The following is a 15,591-nucleotide window of genomic DNA, read 5'->3' as shown; positions in this document are numbered from 1 at the left end:
TCCACCCGCCTCGGCCTCCCAAAGTGCTGGGATTACAGGTGTGAGCCACCGCGCCCGGCCGCGTTTACATTTTTATAGGAACACTTCTAAGCACTTTTCTTGTGGTTTGCTGACATTCACAATCCCATTTTTGGGATGGGGTAGTTAAACCTTCTGGGTTTGAGGAGATTTCTCAGCAGTGGATGGAATTATGAACTCTTAAATCTAAAGGAACGTCAATGATAGTTTATCCTGGAAAAAAGTCAATGTTCTTCAATCTTCCTTGATGTTTCTAGTCAAATCAGTGAATTCTTTTGATTGTCTTCTTTGGGCCGAGAATTGTTTTTTTTTTTTTGAGCAGAGACTTAGGGGAGTGCACTGCTGTCTAGATAACATTCTCATAGGCAAATAGCCTTGGTGTGTCTGGCATCGTGAGCAGTGAGTGGGGATTTTCAATCTGAAGACAGACAAAAAGAAAGCAGAGTGAGGGAGGTGAGCAGGGCTCTGGATCTTCCATGGAGACCCTGACATCCAGGAAACTTTATTTCCAAGGTTACCCAACCCAAATTGGCTGCCATGCTGGCTCCCACTGTTTAATCTTAATCACCCCTAGCTTAGAGAAACTATTCTTTAAGTTTAACCCATATTTATCTTGCTGAATGCTTAACGAACTGAAATTTCCTTGTAATAATCCACTAAACCAACCTTTTCTATAACTAAGCAAACTGCTTTAATGATTCTTATCTTTTTGGATCTGTTTCGGAAAGGAAGAAAAAGGAGACAGAAAGGCACCATTACTGCTGCCAACCGTACCCTGTGAAGGAATAAGCGTTAAAGCTACTGCATTAGTAGTTTAACTGAGGGGAGGATGCAAACCAGATGTAACATAGTTGGACCATGGGAGAAAAGTAGAAATCTCTCCCTCCTACAGTTTCCTGGTTTCTCAGGAGCAAGCCGGAGTCTCCTCCCCAGTTATTCCCCTCTTCATTCCTTGTGCAACCTAAGCCATGGTCTTTTTCCTTGTCTGTAACTTCAGTCAGAAGCCTTTTGATTTTCTCTGTTATTCCTATCTAGAACCTCTTTCCTACTCTATTTGTTCCAGATTACCCAATTTGATGCCTAAAACACAATTCTTTTCCATCTCCCATGTTCTCATATAACCCTAAGCAAAGGGAATGGGGAACTACTAGGGGACTTTTTAATTCCAGAGAGTATGAGATCCCTGGGTCTAAGAAATTTTGACCTAAACATGAAGCAGGAAAAGAAATGGAACCATTAAGATGAAATTCAGCTCAAAGCTTCTTACCTTTTTTGGTATTTCCACAGTGGAATAAAGTGTATTTGCTGCGTCTTCCATTGGGATAGTTCTCTATTAAAAACAAACAACAAACAAAAGAAATCATCACTCACATCCTGAATCACATAGACAAGGCCAGAGAGACGTTCAGAATCCAGAGAGAGGAAAGCAGAGATGGGAGGAGTTGGTGAGAGGAAAAGGAGGGTTCTGGAACAGAGAAGGGCAGTAGGAAGTTCTCTTGTTGGTGACTGCTATTATAATAATTTTTGATAACTTTTTTCAGGAAGCCATTACATTATTTTTAAACTGTATTGTGTTTACATGAATTTCAAAAATACATAAGATCTCTCTTTCTCTCTCTCTCTCTCATTAGCTATAAGTCTCCTAAAAGGATTAAAGGATAATTTGAAATAATATTGCTAATGTTGCAAATAAACTTCCCCAACGGTCAAAGGGCCCTTGGAGAAAATCAGTAAGGATGACTTACGGAACAAAATAAAACAAAACAAGAACAACAATAACCAAAACTCCTTCCCAATCAGAGGTAAATATCCTGGGTTGGCTAAGCCTGTTCCTGAACATCCTGGGCAGCCCTGCAGCCCTCTGGGGATATATCTTAAGCAGGGGAAGAAAGAACATAGTGATAAAGTGATAAATTTTGACTTAAACCAGTTAAATGGAGCATAAAGCAGCCTCTTTTGTGGTAAAGGAAAGAGTTCTCACAATACTAATGACTTTGGTAATGTCTCCTCTTTGTAGAGGGTAAATGTAAGTAAATGTTGTAGGTAAATGAGGAAGATGCAACCTGATTGAGAGACACCAAAGTTTTGAGTAAAACTGGGGTTTTGAGGCTTCAAAGTATTTTTATTTCTTCACTAAACAGGCCGTTGTGGTAAAGGGCTCTATGACCTCTAAAGAGCTAGCCCAGCCTGGGCTGCAGGAATTGGCCCTGAGGAGCCTTTTGAAGTTGTCTACTTATTTCATTTCTCCAAATTGTCTTTTGTTATTTGAGTTTCTTTAAACTTCATTATTATGATTTTCTTTTTGGAGACTTTTCTTTGAATTGCATTTGTGTTCATTCACTTCACTCAGTGACCTACACCTGCAATGCCTTGATTCAGGGCTCAGAGTCACTACAGATGCCCTGATCCTTCTGATGGCTCCTTGAGTCATCTCAGAAGAAGAGGCATCTCTAGAGAAGTCTTCTGATACCATGATTCAAACATCCTGTCAAAGTCACACTCTTCTACCCACTCCCTTATGCAAAAGGAATCTGGCCTTTTGTGTGGCCGTTATGAACTGTGGAAGGGAGCAGGTGATTTCATAGACCACAGCATGAGCATTACGAGTCAGAACCAGGTGCTCCAGAGACCACCAGCTTCTTCTGCACAGAAGAGAATCCATGAAGACTTGGAGGAGGCACAGGTGCATTGAGTTTTAAGGCTATATATCCTCACTCCCCTCTTCATTCCCATGTTGTCCAGATCCATGGAAAAACCTCACAAGGAGAGCCTCAGAGAGAGGATCAGTCCCCAGGAAAGATTAGAAGGGACTCACATTAGCGTAAGGGATTGTGTCATACTCTGTGTTCTCTCCAGAATAGGGGCGTATGTTAGGAGTTTCCCGACAAATGTCCGCTCTCTTCTTCTCTTCAATGGACTCTAAAAACAAGTTGGGAGAGAATCAAAGATACGTCTCTGACCACTCACCACTTCCACTGGCCCACCATTTCTCCTGGATGACCCACGTAGGGTGACCAACCATCCCAGTTTCCTTGTAACGGAAGGGTTTTTTCCTTGTAACACTGAATAGGACTTTCAGTGTTAAAACTGGGAAAATCTAAACAAAACAGGATGAATTGGCCACCCTCATCATTTCACTTCCTGATCTCTCCATCAAGGTGGTTAAAGTGGGAAGTAGAGAAAGTCAAAGACACTTTCAGAGGGGCTTCCAGGAGGGAAGGGAGATTTCAAAGTCTGCAAGTCATACCCAACTGATGTTATGTCCCTCCCCATCACCCACATGGACAGTGGGAACTCAGAAGACCAATCAGCAGGGTTTAGGAACACAGGATGGGGTGCAACTGGAGAGAGACAGGGAAAGGCTTCCCCAGGAGCCATGTGTCTAGTGGGCAGTAAAGCTAGGTCTTGGGTTGATCTTGTGGAAAGGGTGGGAGTGGTTTGTGGGCTCTGATAGGGATAGGGATAGGGATAGGAAAGATTGACTAGAGGATGCTGGTCTGTGGGGACCTCAGAGTTGGAGGCCATCACCTCCCAGGTCAGGGGTGCAGAGTCAGCAGTGTGGGGCCTGTATCAACACAAGAGCCATATCAGTATGTCCCTCTGGGAGAAGGAGAGAAACGGGTCCTGGAAAGGGAACTGAGAGAACTGTGTCCTCAGGAAAGACCTCCAGCACTTTCTCTACTCCAGAACTAAGGAGTACAGGCTGACTGTGTGCTTCCTAAGGGCAGAGACTGTGGCTTCTTCATGTCTGCATCTTCAACACCTCATGCCAAGTCTGGCACATAGCTCTATATGTGCTTGTTGAATCAATGAAGGAGAAAAGCATGAATGTGAGTGAGGACAAAAATAGTACGTGCTCTACCTTCTTGTGTCTCTCTCTTCAGAAACCAAAGAAATAGCCCCAATACAAAGAGACTGAGCAGGAGGGGCACCAACAGGAGATACAGGAGGACCATGGAGGAATCTGAGTTATCAGCAGCACCTTCAAAGAGAGAACGGTTGGAGGCACAGGGAAGGGAGAAAAGTCAGTTCAGGAAAACGACCCAGGTCTTGGAGCACCTGCCACCCTCCTCCCAGCCTGGTGACCACCCAGTGGCTTCCAGTTTCCATAAAGTGCCTGTTCCCATGGGGGCTAGGAGCTGAAGAAGGTGTAGGTCCTGGGCAGAGGCTCCTGTGGAGGGGGGAGAGGCAGTCACCTTCACAGAGCTTCCTGGCAAGGATGGGGCTTGAGGAGTTGCTGCTGACAGGGTTCCTGACAGTGCAGATGAAGGTCATATCACTTTCTCCCCATCTCCAGGAGATGGGTAGGATGGACCCATTATGGGACTCATTGACTGCTTGCCCCAGGGCCTTCCAGGTATAAATCACATCCTCTTCCCCATGTTCCATGCGGCATGTCAGATTGGTCACACAGGTGCCATTCTTATTACTCTGTAGACCCATGGTGACTTTAGGCTTTGACAGGTGCTCTGTGAAAGAGGAAGGACAAACAGAGGTGGAAACTCTGCCTATAGCTCTCCATTCTCTAAGTTAACCTTGGATACCTTGGACCTGAATCTCCCTGGGAGCTCCGACTGGAGAGAAAGCAGTAATTCAGAGCAGAATCCTCATTCTTATCTGGAAAAGAGAACTATCTAGGTCTGCTTTACCACAGCTATATAACAACAACAACAATAACAACAATAGAAATAATAATGCAATAGGAATATAACCGCCATTTACTAAGCATAGCCACATGGCAAGCACTGTGCTAGACGCATGTTAGATGTCTGCTAATATTATCTGTTCTAGAGGTTCCCTAGTCTCTGTCCTCAGGCTTCCCTTTACTCTCTAGGAGAGTTTACTTTACTCTCTAGGAGAAAATTGTATTGGAGTAGCCCTTCTGGCCCCCTTCTCTACCCTGTGCTCACTCCCCTGCCTCAGAGAATGAGTAATTGGTTCATTGGTGAGATGGTAAGAGTCTGACATTCATCGTTTACCTTTCTCTACTCATGGGTTTGAGACGTTAAAGATTGCAGTTCAAATGTGGTTTGCCCTTTTCCTTCCTCCCCTGACTAGTTAGCCCGCAGAATACATATCTTCGTTCCCTTCAACCATGTCTATATGGAAGACACACCTGGATCAGGTGTAGGAGGTGTGCCTACCTCTTACAAGCAAGTCTGAAGGCCCATCTCCTAATGTCCCTGATATTGTGGCTCAATGAGTGAGGCAGCTATTCTTCTTGTAGATGTTTGAGTCATTGTTTTGTAATTTTAACTTCCTTGGATGAGTGCCAAGGTCCAGAATTGAAAAGAAGCATTTCTCCTGTCTAGATTTACCAGAAATAATGCTGATATTTTTATCCCCTCCTTCTTGCATCTATTTATCAGTTGGTTGTAATCTGTAGAGAAAGAGGTGTGATCTATACTTTGCCCAAAAATCTTCCTAAGGTAGGCATTGCTTTCCTCCCCACTACAGATATGGAAACTAAGACTTGAAGAAATTAAATAACTTGGCTAAGGTCATGTGACTAAATTAAGAAGCCAGCATTTGATCTTGATCTATGCTATGGCCACTGCACATATCAGCCATCCACTGCACCACGCTGCTTCTTATAGCATCTCTGAGTAGGCAGGGACCTCAGGGGTCAGTTACATCTACTTCATTCATGCAGAAGTCCCCTCTCCTACATTCTTGCCAAGTGTTTATCCAGCCTCTGCTTAAACATCTCTCATGTCAAGGAGCTCACCACCTCACCAAGGCAGCCATCCACCATTGGAACTGATTCTGCTCACCGTAGACACGCAGCACATACTTCCGGATGAAGGGATCCTGGAGGGATGAGCTGTATATCTCCACATTGTAGATCCCTGAGTCATTCTTCTTCAGTTTGCTGAGCTTCAGGGAATAGCCTCCATCTGGGAAGTCTACTCTCTCCTTATTACGATTTTGGGTCACTATCATAGGGCCCCCTTCTGGCTGTATGGTGACAAGAGTGGTTGTGTTGAAAGTCCAGACAATAGAGTCAACTTGCTTTACTTCAGACTTCAGGGGGAAAGTCACGGCCCCACCAATGGAACCGACCAGCTCTTTCACGGATCCAGAGGCTGTTGACCCTATAAACACAGAGAACCATAAAATAAGCCTGATTCCCTGTCCTTGTCACCAATTACTCATCCCCTTTAGGTCCTGGAGAGATCTGAGAAACCCACTCAGTCCGACACAACCAGCTCATGGAAAAGCCTTTGGAACCTCATATGAAGGTCCCTTACATGTTACCCTGTTACGTAAGTGCTCATATGGAAGCATTGATAGTAGAAATTTATGTATCACAACAATCTTAGTTCACTCCCAGAAAGTATGACTTATAAAAAGTCATCACTGGTTATGTGGTTGTAGGTGAAAAACAGTTAAGAATGTCTGCTGAAGAAACTTCCAGAAGTGGCCAGCTGAGCACTACTAGTAAACAGGTGTGGGGAGTAAGTCATCTTATTCTTACCTATTAAACTGGAGAGACAGCCTCTGGGAATAGCACAGAGCAGTGAGAGAATTTAGTTTGGGACTAGCAGTTTAAAAGCACAAATTATAATCTTGATTAACACTTTTTTTTTTTTTTTTTGAAACAGAGTCTCACTCTGTTGCCCAGGCTGGAGTGTAGTGGCACAATCTCAGCTCACTACAACCTCCGCCTCCTGGGTTCAAGTGATGATCTTGCCTCAGCCTCCTGAGTAGCTGGGACTCCAGGTGTGCACCATCAGACCTGGCTAATTTTTGTATTTTTAGTAGAGATGAGGTTTCACCATGTTGGCCAGGCTGGTCATGAACTCCTGACCGCCTCGGCCTCCCAAAGTGCTGGATTGCAGGCATGAGCCATCACACCCAGCCTTGTTTAACTCTTAAAACAACTTTTCGAGGAAACATTCTTTATATCTCTATCTTACAGATCAGGAATGTGAGGCACAGTGTGGGTAAATGACTTACTCAAGCCACATAGTAAGAGGCAGAGTACACACCAAAACCCACAGGGTCAAGACCTTGAAGGGCATATTTTATAGATGAGAAAACTAAATAGCAGAAATGAAAAGAACTTATTCAAGGCTGACAGAAATACAAAAACTAAGACTAAGTCCTTAAAGGTGAAGTAGGGTAGGTAGTGAAGGAAGTAACAGTGTTCGAGGCAGTAACTCTGGTGACCCTACAGTCAATACAATAAGCCTCAGCATTCACATTGTAATTGTGAATTAAGCAAAACTATCTTCGGTGAGGACTTTCCTCTGTAGAGAGCATGTGGATTTTGATTTTACTTGTCTTCAAACTGACCCGTTGCTCATTATAATACTAAAAAACACACCCATGGGTGGAGATTTAAGATGCTAATGAGATACGAGGTTTATGAAGAAGCATGTATAGCTACCGTGCATGTCCACCCAGAAGACCACCAAGAACATGGTTACTAGTAACACTTCTTTCCACCCTTTTATGAAGAATCATGTAAGATTCCCATAAAGGGAGTCTCCCCAGTGCCAGTCTTTGCTGTCTCATCCTTACAAGCAGCCCGCCCTGAATTTTCCCTCTCTCAGGATGTACTGTCTTTTCTGCACTTAACTGTCAAAATATTTTTTTTCTTTTGCAATCAATTACTCTATGCTGCATTTCCTTTGCTGTGTGTCTCTCATATAAATTCTTTTAAACTAAGTAGACAAGAACTTAGGTCTCACATCAGCTGTCAACAAAGGTGTTCTCCTTAAAAGTGCAAAACCCAAAGTTATTTCCCCTTCTGCCTCTTAACATAAAGTGTCAGGTTGAAATTTTTAAATGGAATTTTTATTAATTCAGCCATGAAAAGCACAAATGAAAGAAGCAAAGCCAACAAAACAGCCAAGCTATAGGATCCTGACAGTTCTAATGATGCTATTGCAAGACTACATAGTGACTTTTGTGGTTTCTATGTACTTTTGACCTTGTTGGTCCTTCTTCCATAACAAATATTAAAAATCATATTTCATGACTGTGTTGGTATAAAATGAACGTGATCCAGGCTGGATTCATTATATAGTCATTGTTACTGTTATTGCTGTATTCATTTCTCTTCTGATTTTAAAAGAAATTAAAATTAAAACTATTGTGAGCCTTACATACAGTGTCTCCTGTGTCTAATTGGCCCTGTGAGACTGACCAAGCATCCAGGCTCTGTTTCATTTCACAGCCTGCTCTCTTAGACACAGTATTTTCTTCTACTCCAGTACTGATGTAACTCATGTCTTTTCTAGTAAAAAGACAAATTCCTATACCGACATATCCAGATATCAAAAATTGTTTCATTAGAGACATTTCTTTGGTCCCTGTTAAAATCAAATATCTTGGCAAGGGTTTCCAAATAATGAGTTGTCATGTATTAAATGTTTATTCTGCACCAAACGTTTATTGTAAGGAGCATGCCTAACACTCAAAACAATCCTGCAAATTAGGCATTTTGACCTTTTTACACAAGGATCAGCAACCTATAACCCACAGGCTAAATCTGGTCCACTGCCTGTTTTTGTAAATACAGTTGTACTGGAACACAGCCATACTCTTTCATTTACATATTGTCTATGGATCCTTTTTCACTACAAAGACTGAGTTAAATAATTGTGACCATGTTTTATTGTCTGCAAAGCCTAAAATATTTATTCTCTGGCCCTTTTCAGAAAAAAATTGCTAACTCCTGACTTCATGAGAAAACTGAGATTCAAACAACAACAACAAACAACAACAGCTAAGTAACTTATCCAAGGGCACAAAGCTAGCAGGTGATGATTTGAGGATTTAACCCAATGTCTCTCCAGCTCTGGGACCTGTACTCTTTTCACTGTGGCTCAATTTGAAGGCCACCTGGCGTTTGTACCAGCTCCAGCCTTCTCCCTCACTCCCCTTCTCCATCCCCCTAAGGGGCTCTAGTGTCAAATTCAAAGCCCTTGGGCGCCATTGAAGCATAATTTCCCTTCTTGTCCTTTGGTGACCTTCCCTCAAGCATAAACTGCTCTACCAGTGCCCCAGGGGGAGGAAATCTGATGCTACCAAAGGGTGACCCACTCCATTGCTTACAGATCTGAAGTCTCTGGCAATGTTTTGCTAAATTTATCTCTTACCAAAGAAGAGGAATCAGTATCTTTTAGGAGCTGATTTCTATTTTCAAACATTTTCACCCCTATAATGTATCAGTCGGTACGTATATACTTTGGATTACTCAAGCTTTTATCAAATCATCCCATTAAGTAATCTGATTTTTTAAAAAAACTATTCTCTCTGCTTCTTCAATATTAAGGCCGAGATGGTTTTTCGACTGCTCTCTCTGTTCATCTTTAGGAGTGTCAAGTCAAATAGTGCCAGGAAATGTTACAGACAAAATCAATTTTATTCTGAAATTTTGATCAGTGAATGTATTTGTTCTTCTACTTCAACAGCAGAGATGAAAGGGGTGAATATTTTGAAGTCAGATAAAGATTGGGTATCACTTGGCCCCAAATAGATGCAATTTCTACACTTAGGGCAACCTTCAAGTAATTTCATTTTCACATTTCATTTTGGAGCAATATTTAAGGTGAGGGAGTGCCAAAACTACAAGGATGTGGCTTTAGTTGCTAGCATGTGTGCAATTACTCTCTTCACCCTTCCACACACATAGTGCTGTATTCTCAGGGTAAATGCCAAGGGACATGACTCGTGTGGGATATAAGAAAATGGCGCCAAATTAATTGTTTCTTGTTAGAATAAAATTAGAGAGTGACGCAGGGCAAATTACCAACATGAGCCTATAGATGGAGTGTATTGTTCTATCTTAAGTGTATCTTCAGGGTGAGACAAGGAGTAATGAAAGAAAACAGTAGCTCCATGCCATTCTCGGAATGTGGGTTCAGAGGACAGGGGCAGGGTTGGAGAGTCCTAACCAGTTTTGCTTCTACTTCCCAGTTGATTATGAAAAGGGATCCAGAAACAAGACACTTCTTTTTTCAGATATCCAAGGCTGAATTGAAGCTCTTCTTTCTGTGATGATTTTGCACCTGCAGTGTGTGACCCTATGGAGTTTCACCATATCTAAGCAGGTCACACTTGTCAGATTCAGTCATTCCTTCTTTTAACAAGAATTTATTTAGTTCCCATTGTTTAGGAGCCAAGGGTATAACTGGGGAGCAAGACAGTCATAAGGTTGTAACTTGCCTCTTTTACATCAATTTTACTCCTTCCTCATTCCGTAGAAGCCAAAAGGTTTGGGTTACCCAGTTCAGGTGGTAGCCCTTCTCCTGTACGGTAATTAGTTCAGGAGTGTCACATGACATGGGTTGATTGTATAAGGCCAGGATGACAATGTATTGCTGTGGAAAGATATGCAGCTGGGACTACCACTCACATGTGGCCACCACACAGGCATCCCGGCCTCCTCCCTCCCCTGATCCTCAGCTCACTTTCTACCTCACACTCTTGTTTGTGCTTTATCCTCCTTTCTGTTCATCTAAATCTTATTCAAACCCCGTAAATTCTAGTTTAAAGCTCTTCCCTGAGGAAGCCTCCAACTCTTCCTCACACATATCCCCTGAAAATTTACCACTAATTTCACTTCACTAACACTTTAAATTCTCCAGAAAGAAATATTCTCCCTGGGTGGTTGTTGGATATATCATTTTGCTGTGGATTAGCTAATGATTGGTCCACAGGATTAGAGGCCAGATCACCCAATGATGGTGTCACCAAGTCCTGCCCAGAGAGGGGGTAGAGGTGGCTTCTCCTCCTCCAGCATGTGGCAGAGGGAGAAAGGGCTCTGGTCTAACTGGGAGTCAGGACTTTGGGTCCATTCCTGTGCCTCAGTAATCATAATTTCAGCAGCAAATGCCTGGTGTCATGCTGCGGTTTGTAAGCTAGATCAGTGGGCATCCTCTCTCCTGATCCTTAGAACAGCCCTGTGAGATAGAGCTTAAGCCCTGCTTTATAAATTAGGATATTGGAGTTTTGAGAAGTGGGGTGACTTTCCTAAAGCCCTACTGAAGAAACGTTGGAAGAGGGAAGAGGAGTTAGTTCCTCTGCCTCAGAGGTCTGTGTGGTTTCCACTACTGCTTCAACATTTACCACTTCAAGTTTTGGTTTCGAACCCTCATACGGGAAATAAATAACAACATTTAGTTTCCAGGCATTTAGGGAAGATGAAGTGTGAATACGGATTTGAAAGCATTTTGAGAAGTACAGAGTAGCCTAACAACAAGATGGGAGGCAGGTGACAAGGTTGGGAAATGGGAGCATAAGAGTCAGGCTTTGAGAAGACTTCCTATCTTTTGGTTTTATTTCTGCACAGATAGGTAAAAATGAGAAACAGAGATATCCCAAAATGCCTTTGGATGGGTTCTCAGCAAAGTGAGCCACCAGAAAGTTAAGATGGCCATGAGCATTCCCCACTACATCCCCTGCCTGCCTTTGGAGGTAGAGGGAGCTGGGGCCGGAGACCCTTTGTCTTTTGCCCCAGCCAAGATTCAGATGTCTTTGCATCAGGGGGAGTCAGCTGTAAGATGTCCTCCGTAACAGAAAGGGATAACAGGTCCTGCCCGTTGCCACCTTCCTTTCCTCTTGGTTGTCATCTCCTCCCCTGTCCTGTCCCCTAGAGTCTCACGAGTTGAGTGGAGGGAAGGAGCCTAATTATGAGGAACATACATTATCAGTGTAGCCAGAACCAAGAGATGGTGATATAGCAGAAAGACTTGGGGGGAGGGGAGAGTAGAAAAGCCTGCCTCCTGCTTGCCAGCCCCGTCCCCAAGCACTTCTCTGAACACTTGGTGCCTCTGTCCAAACGCACCAGTGTGTTGTGGCACTCTCCTCATGAAAACCATGGACCAGAGCATCTCAGAGCTGGGAGGAGTATCAGGGATTACTTAGTCTGATCTCATTTCACAGATGAGAAGGCTGATACTCAGAAGATTATGGTGATGTTTCCCAAACCAGAGGAAGGCCAGGATTAACAGCCAAGGCTCCTAAGGCAGGATTTTACAGACTGTGCCCCCTGCCACCTTTGGAGGCTGCGGCAGTGCCTCAGTGTATTTCTTGGGAGCTCAGGAGGAGGTTTAAGGGGTGAGCATAGGATAGGAGGCTATGGGACTTGCCTCCGTTAGAGAGACTTCAACTCTATACATTGGAGTCATTTATTTGTTTTTTTTTTCTGTGTAACATTTCATTTCATAAAAGGAAACCATGGATTAAAAAAACAAAAGCAAAAAACCCCAAAGTAGTTTGAAATCGATTGCACTTTACTCAAGTCCTCCTTAACGAATGAAAAAGCAGTGTAATTCAATGCCGCACAAGGCAGCCACAGACAGAGGCTTGAAAATTTCCCACTTCACCACACACCTTTCCCATCACTCTAGCCCTAGCCTACCACACTCACATTTACGTTGCTCACCGCTCTGCTCCTCACTCATCACCTGCCCCCTCTTCCTTGTTTATTCTGGTTCTTTTCAACACTCTCCTAATTCCCCTCACTCACTTTGTTGTTTTCTTTTTATTGATTGTCTCCTCAACATTACTGTATCATCGAATCATTGGCAGATTACTGTGCCCATTTTTCAGATGAGAATACTGAGGCCATGAGAGCTGCTCCTTGGACCCTCTGAGTTTAGCCAGGGTGGCCCCCTGTTGGTACACCTATATCCCAGAAACAGAGCTACCTGTTCTTCTGGGGCCTTTCCAGTCTCTACCTCAGATTTATGTACCTGGCGAGGGAAGAAACCCCAACTCGTACTCCCTGAGGAAGATTCAGCTCAAATGCACATGTAGTGAGCATCTCTTTGGTGCCAGGTCCAGTGACCAATGGCTTGTTGTGATTAAAAGAGCACTTGCTTTGAAAACTCAATCTCTGGCTACCTTTTAAACACTGTGTTATCTTGCCCAAGAGACATGATCTCTCTGCTAAGCCTAAGTTTCCTCATCTATACAACAGGGATAATGAGATCTGTCTTACAGACTTATGAGGAGGTGGTATGAAAAACACCTTGGATGTAGTAACTTAATAAATAGTGATTATTTTAATAATTATTTTGCATTTGATATGTCATTTAAAATGTCACAATAATTCTGCAACTTAGATTTCATTCTTTGTTACACACCTGAGAAGAGCAAGGCTCAGAGGGGAAGAGTAATTTGCCCACAATAATGCATCTACTAAGTCAAACCCAGGATGTGCTTGTCCAGGGCCAGGACTTGTTCCACTGCCCTGCAGACCGGAAGTTCCAGGACAATCTCTGTCTCCTTTCAGCCTCAGGAGGGGCACTACACAGGCTGCCCACAGCCTCTGGAGCAGGGCAGAGGAGGACTTGCATGGCAGGTTTTCCATACTTGGCTCTTTCACCACAGGTTTCAAGTGGACACCTGGGGCTTTCAAAATCTCTGTCATTTTCCCCAACCCCTCCACCTTATCTCCCTCAAGCTCCATTTTTGCTCATCATTTCCGTTCAGGGAGTGCTTTTTTTAAAGTGAGAACCTATTCCAGAACCACCTGGTTAGACCCAGGTACTTACCAAAAATACAAACTTCTGATGAATTCAAAGCTGGTAAGAGTCTGCTGATGCTGACCACTTAGCGAGGCCAGATGATGCAGGGGAAAGTACTGGGGGCACCAGCCACCTGCGTGGTCTTGGGCAGATCACTTCAAGCAGGCTCAGATACACATAATGAAGCAGTTATGTGAAGTCCTCATAGGGTGATCTCATGGTAGTACTCCATGAGATTGATGACAGAAGATATATTTCTCACTTATGGGGCTCCTGATCCTTTTTGAGAGCCCTTAGGATACAAAAATCTTCAAAGACTAGAATGCCAGTGACAGGTGCAGAACCGACCTCTGTCCTCCATGGGCTTAAACATAAAGTGCCTATGGTATGAGATGGTTCTCTAAGTAGAGACTGATTAGATTGCTTGAGTAAGGAAAGAAAATTCAAGTGATTCTTTCCCTTTATATTACTGCTATGCATAACCGGTTTTATAAATACATTTATAAGTAAATAAATACATACCTGTACAGTACCATTTTGTTCTTAAAGTTGCCTCAAAAGGAGAGAAGGCTAGAAGATAAAGTTTCTGAGGCCCAGGAAAGCTTTAACATTCCTTATCTAACTCATGGCAGAACCTGAATTAGAAAAATGGTCTCTGATACCCAGCACCACTACCTTCAGCTCCTTCATCCCTGGGACAGTCAATAGGGGAGTCAGTTCTCAGAGTCATTTTTTGCCCTCCCTCTAGTCTCTTCCTGACCTGAGATTCAGAGATCAGAGGATGGCGAAAAGCAAATGTTAGATGAGAACACAGAGCCTCCTGAGTTGAGCCAGAGGCCCAGAGTGGAACAAGAAACCTGGAACTATTCAGGATGGGGTAGACAGGAGAGCAGGAGAGTGGAAGAGAATCCGGCTGGACTCACCTGTGAGCTGCCAAAGGATATAGATGAGGGTGAAGCATGTTGGGGAACCAGCCATACTGCTCTCTGGAAGTCAGCCACCGAAATGAACTCACTTCCCTCTCAAGTATTACTCAGACCTCTTCCCTAGCTGATGTTTAAAGAGCTGGGAGGGGTCACGCCACAGACGTGTGAGACTGAGTAATTGCTAAATTATTTTCAGAGTGAATAAAGTAAAATCTTTGCCACCAGCAATCTATGAGAGATCCATTTGCTCCCCATCTTTATCAGCATTTGGTTTATTCCTATTTTATATTTTAGCTCTTGTAATAAGTGTTGCAGTGATACCTCATTGTGGTTTTAACTTGCATTTCCCTAAAGCCTAATAATGTTGAAAATTTTTTCATGTGCTTATTTGCCATCTATATATCCACATCCTCCTTGGTGAAGTGTCTATTTATGTCTTTTGTCCATTTTATAATCAGATTCTTTCTTTCTTTAATTTTTAATGTTGAGTTTTGACAATTCTTTGTATGTTCTAGGTATAAGAGTCATTCGTCAGATATGTGGTTTACAAGTATTTTCTCTTAGTCTGTAGCCTGTCTTTTCATCTTTTTTAAGGGGTCTTTTGCAGAGCAAAAATTTTAATTTTGGTGAAATTCGACTTACCAGTTATTTTTCTACCCACCACTAGGGCCCAAAGGTTTTCTCCTGAAAGTTTTATAGTTTTATGTTTTACATTTAAATGTATCATCCAGTTTTAATGTAAGGTGTGAAGTTTAGATTGAGATTCACCTAAATATATTGTCTATATTCATTGAGAACCATATCAGGTAATATGGTTGACAGTTCTTTTTCTTTCAACACTTGAAACTTTCAGATTGAACACTTTCAGATTGGGCATTTTCTATTGTTTATCTTCAAGTATACTGATTCTTTTCTTTTTCATCTCCACTTTGAAATTTTTTATTTTTTTATTTTTTCATTTTTTCTGAGACAGAGTCTCGCTGTGTTGCCCAGGCTGGAGTGTAGTGGTGCGATCTCGGGTCACTGCAACCTCTGCCTACTGGGCTCAAGAGAGTCTCCTGCCTCAGCCTCCTGAGTAGCTGGGATTACTGGCACCCAACACCACACCTGGCTAATTTTTATATTTTGGTGACTACAGACTTCTGCCATGTTGGCCAGGC

The 15,591-nt window shown here is 42.9% G+C and overlaps 1 protein-coding gene across 3 annotated transcripts; it reads right to left on the bottom strand.

Moving 5' to 3' along the window:
* Positions 1–283: 283 nt before the first annotated feature.
* Positions 284–14,704, bottom strand: SLAMF7 (SLAM family member 7). Of its 3 annotated transcripts, none has more exons than XM_003892935.5 (7): positions 14,429–14,704; positions 5,793–6,113; positions 4,215–4,487; positions 3,881–4,000; positions 2,834–2,937; positions 1,286–1,348; positions 284–436 (listed from the first exon to the last, which is right to left on the bottom strand). In XM_003892935.5, exons 1-7 carry the CDS (start codon positions 14,481–14,483, stop codon positions 365–367), a joined length of 1,008 nt encoding a protein of 335 aa, XP_003892984.1. In that variant the 5' UTR covers positions 14,484–14,704; the 3' UTR covers positions 284–364. The 3 variants fall into 3 exon arrangements, with proteins under 3 accessions (XP_003892984.1, XP_009183246.1, XP_009183245.1); XM_009184982.4 differs by lacking the exon at positions 14,429–14,704 and adding an exon at positions 13,533–14,412; XM_009184981.4 differs by lacking the exon at positions 3,881–4,000.
* Positions 14,705–15,591: the final 887 nt, after the last annotated feature.

The sequence above is a fragment of the Papio anubis genome, chromosome 1 (genome assembly GCF_008728515.1).
Source record: "Papio anubis isolate 15944 chromosome 1, Panubis1.0, whole genome shotgun sequence".
NCBI classification, from domain to species: domain Eukaryota; kingdom Metazoa; phylum Chordata; class Mammalia; order Primates; family Cercopithecidae; genus Papio; species Papio anubis.
The sequence above is the reverse complement of the archived record's forward strand: the minus strand, read 5'-3'. Positions and strand labels throughout refer to the sequence as shown.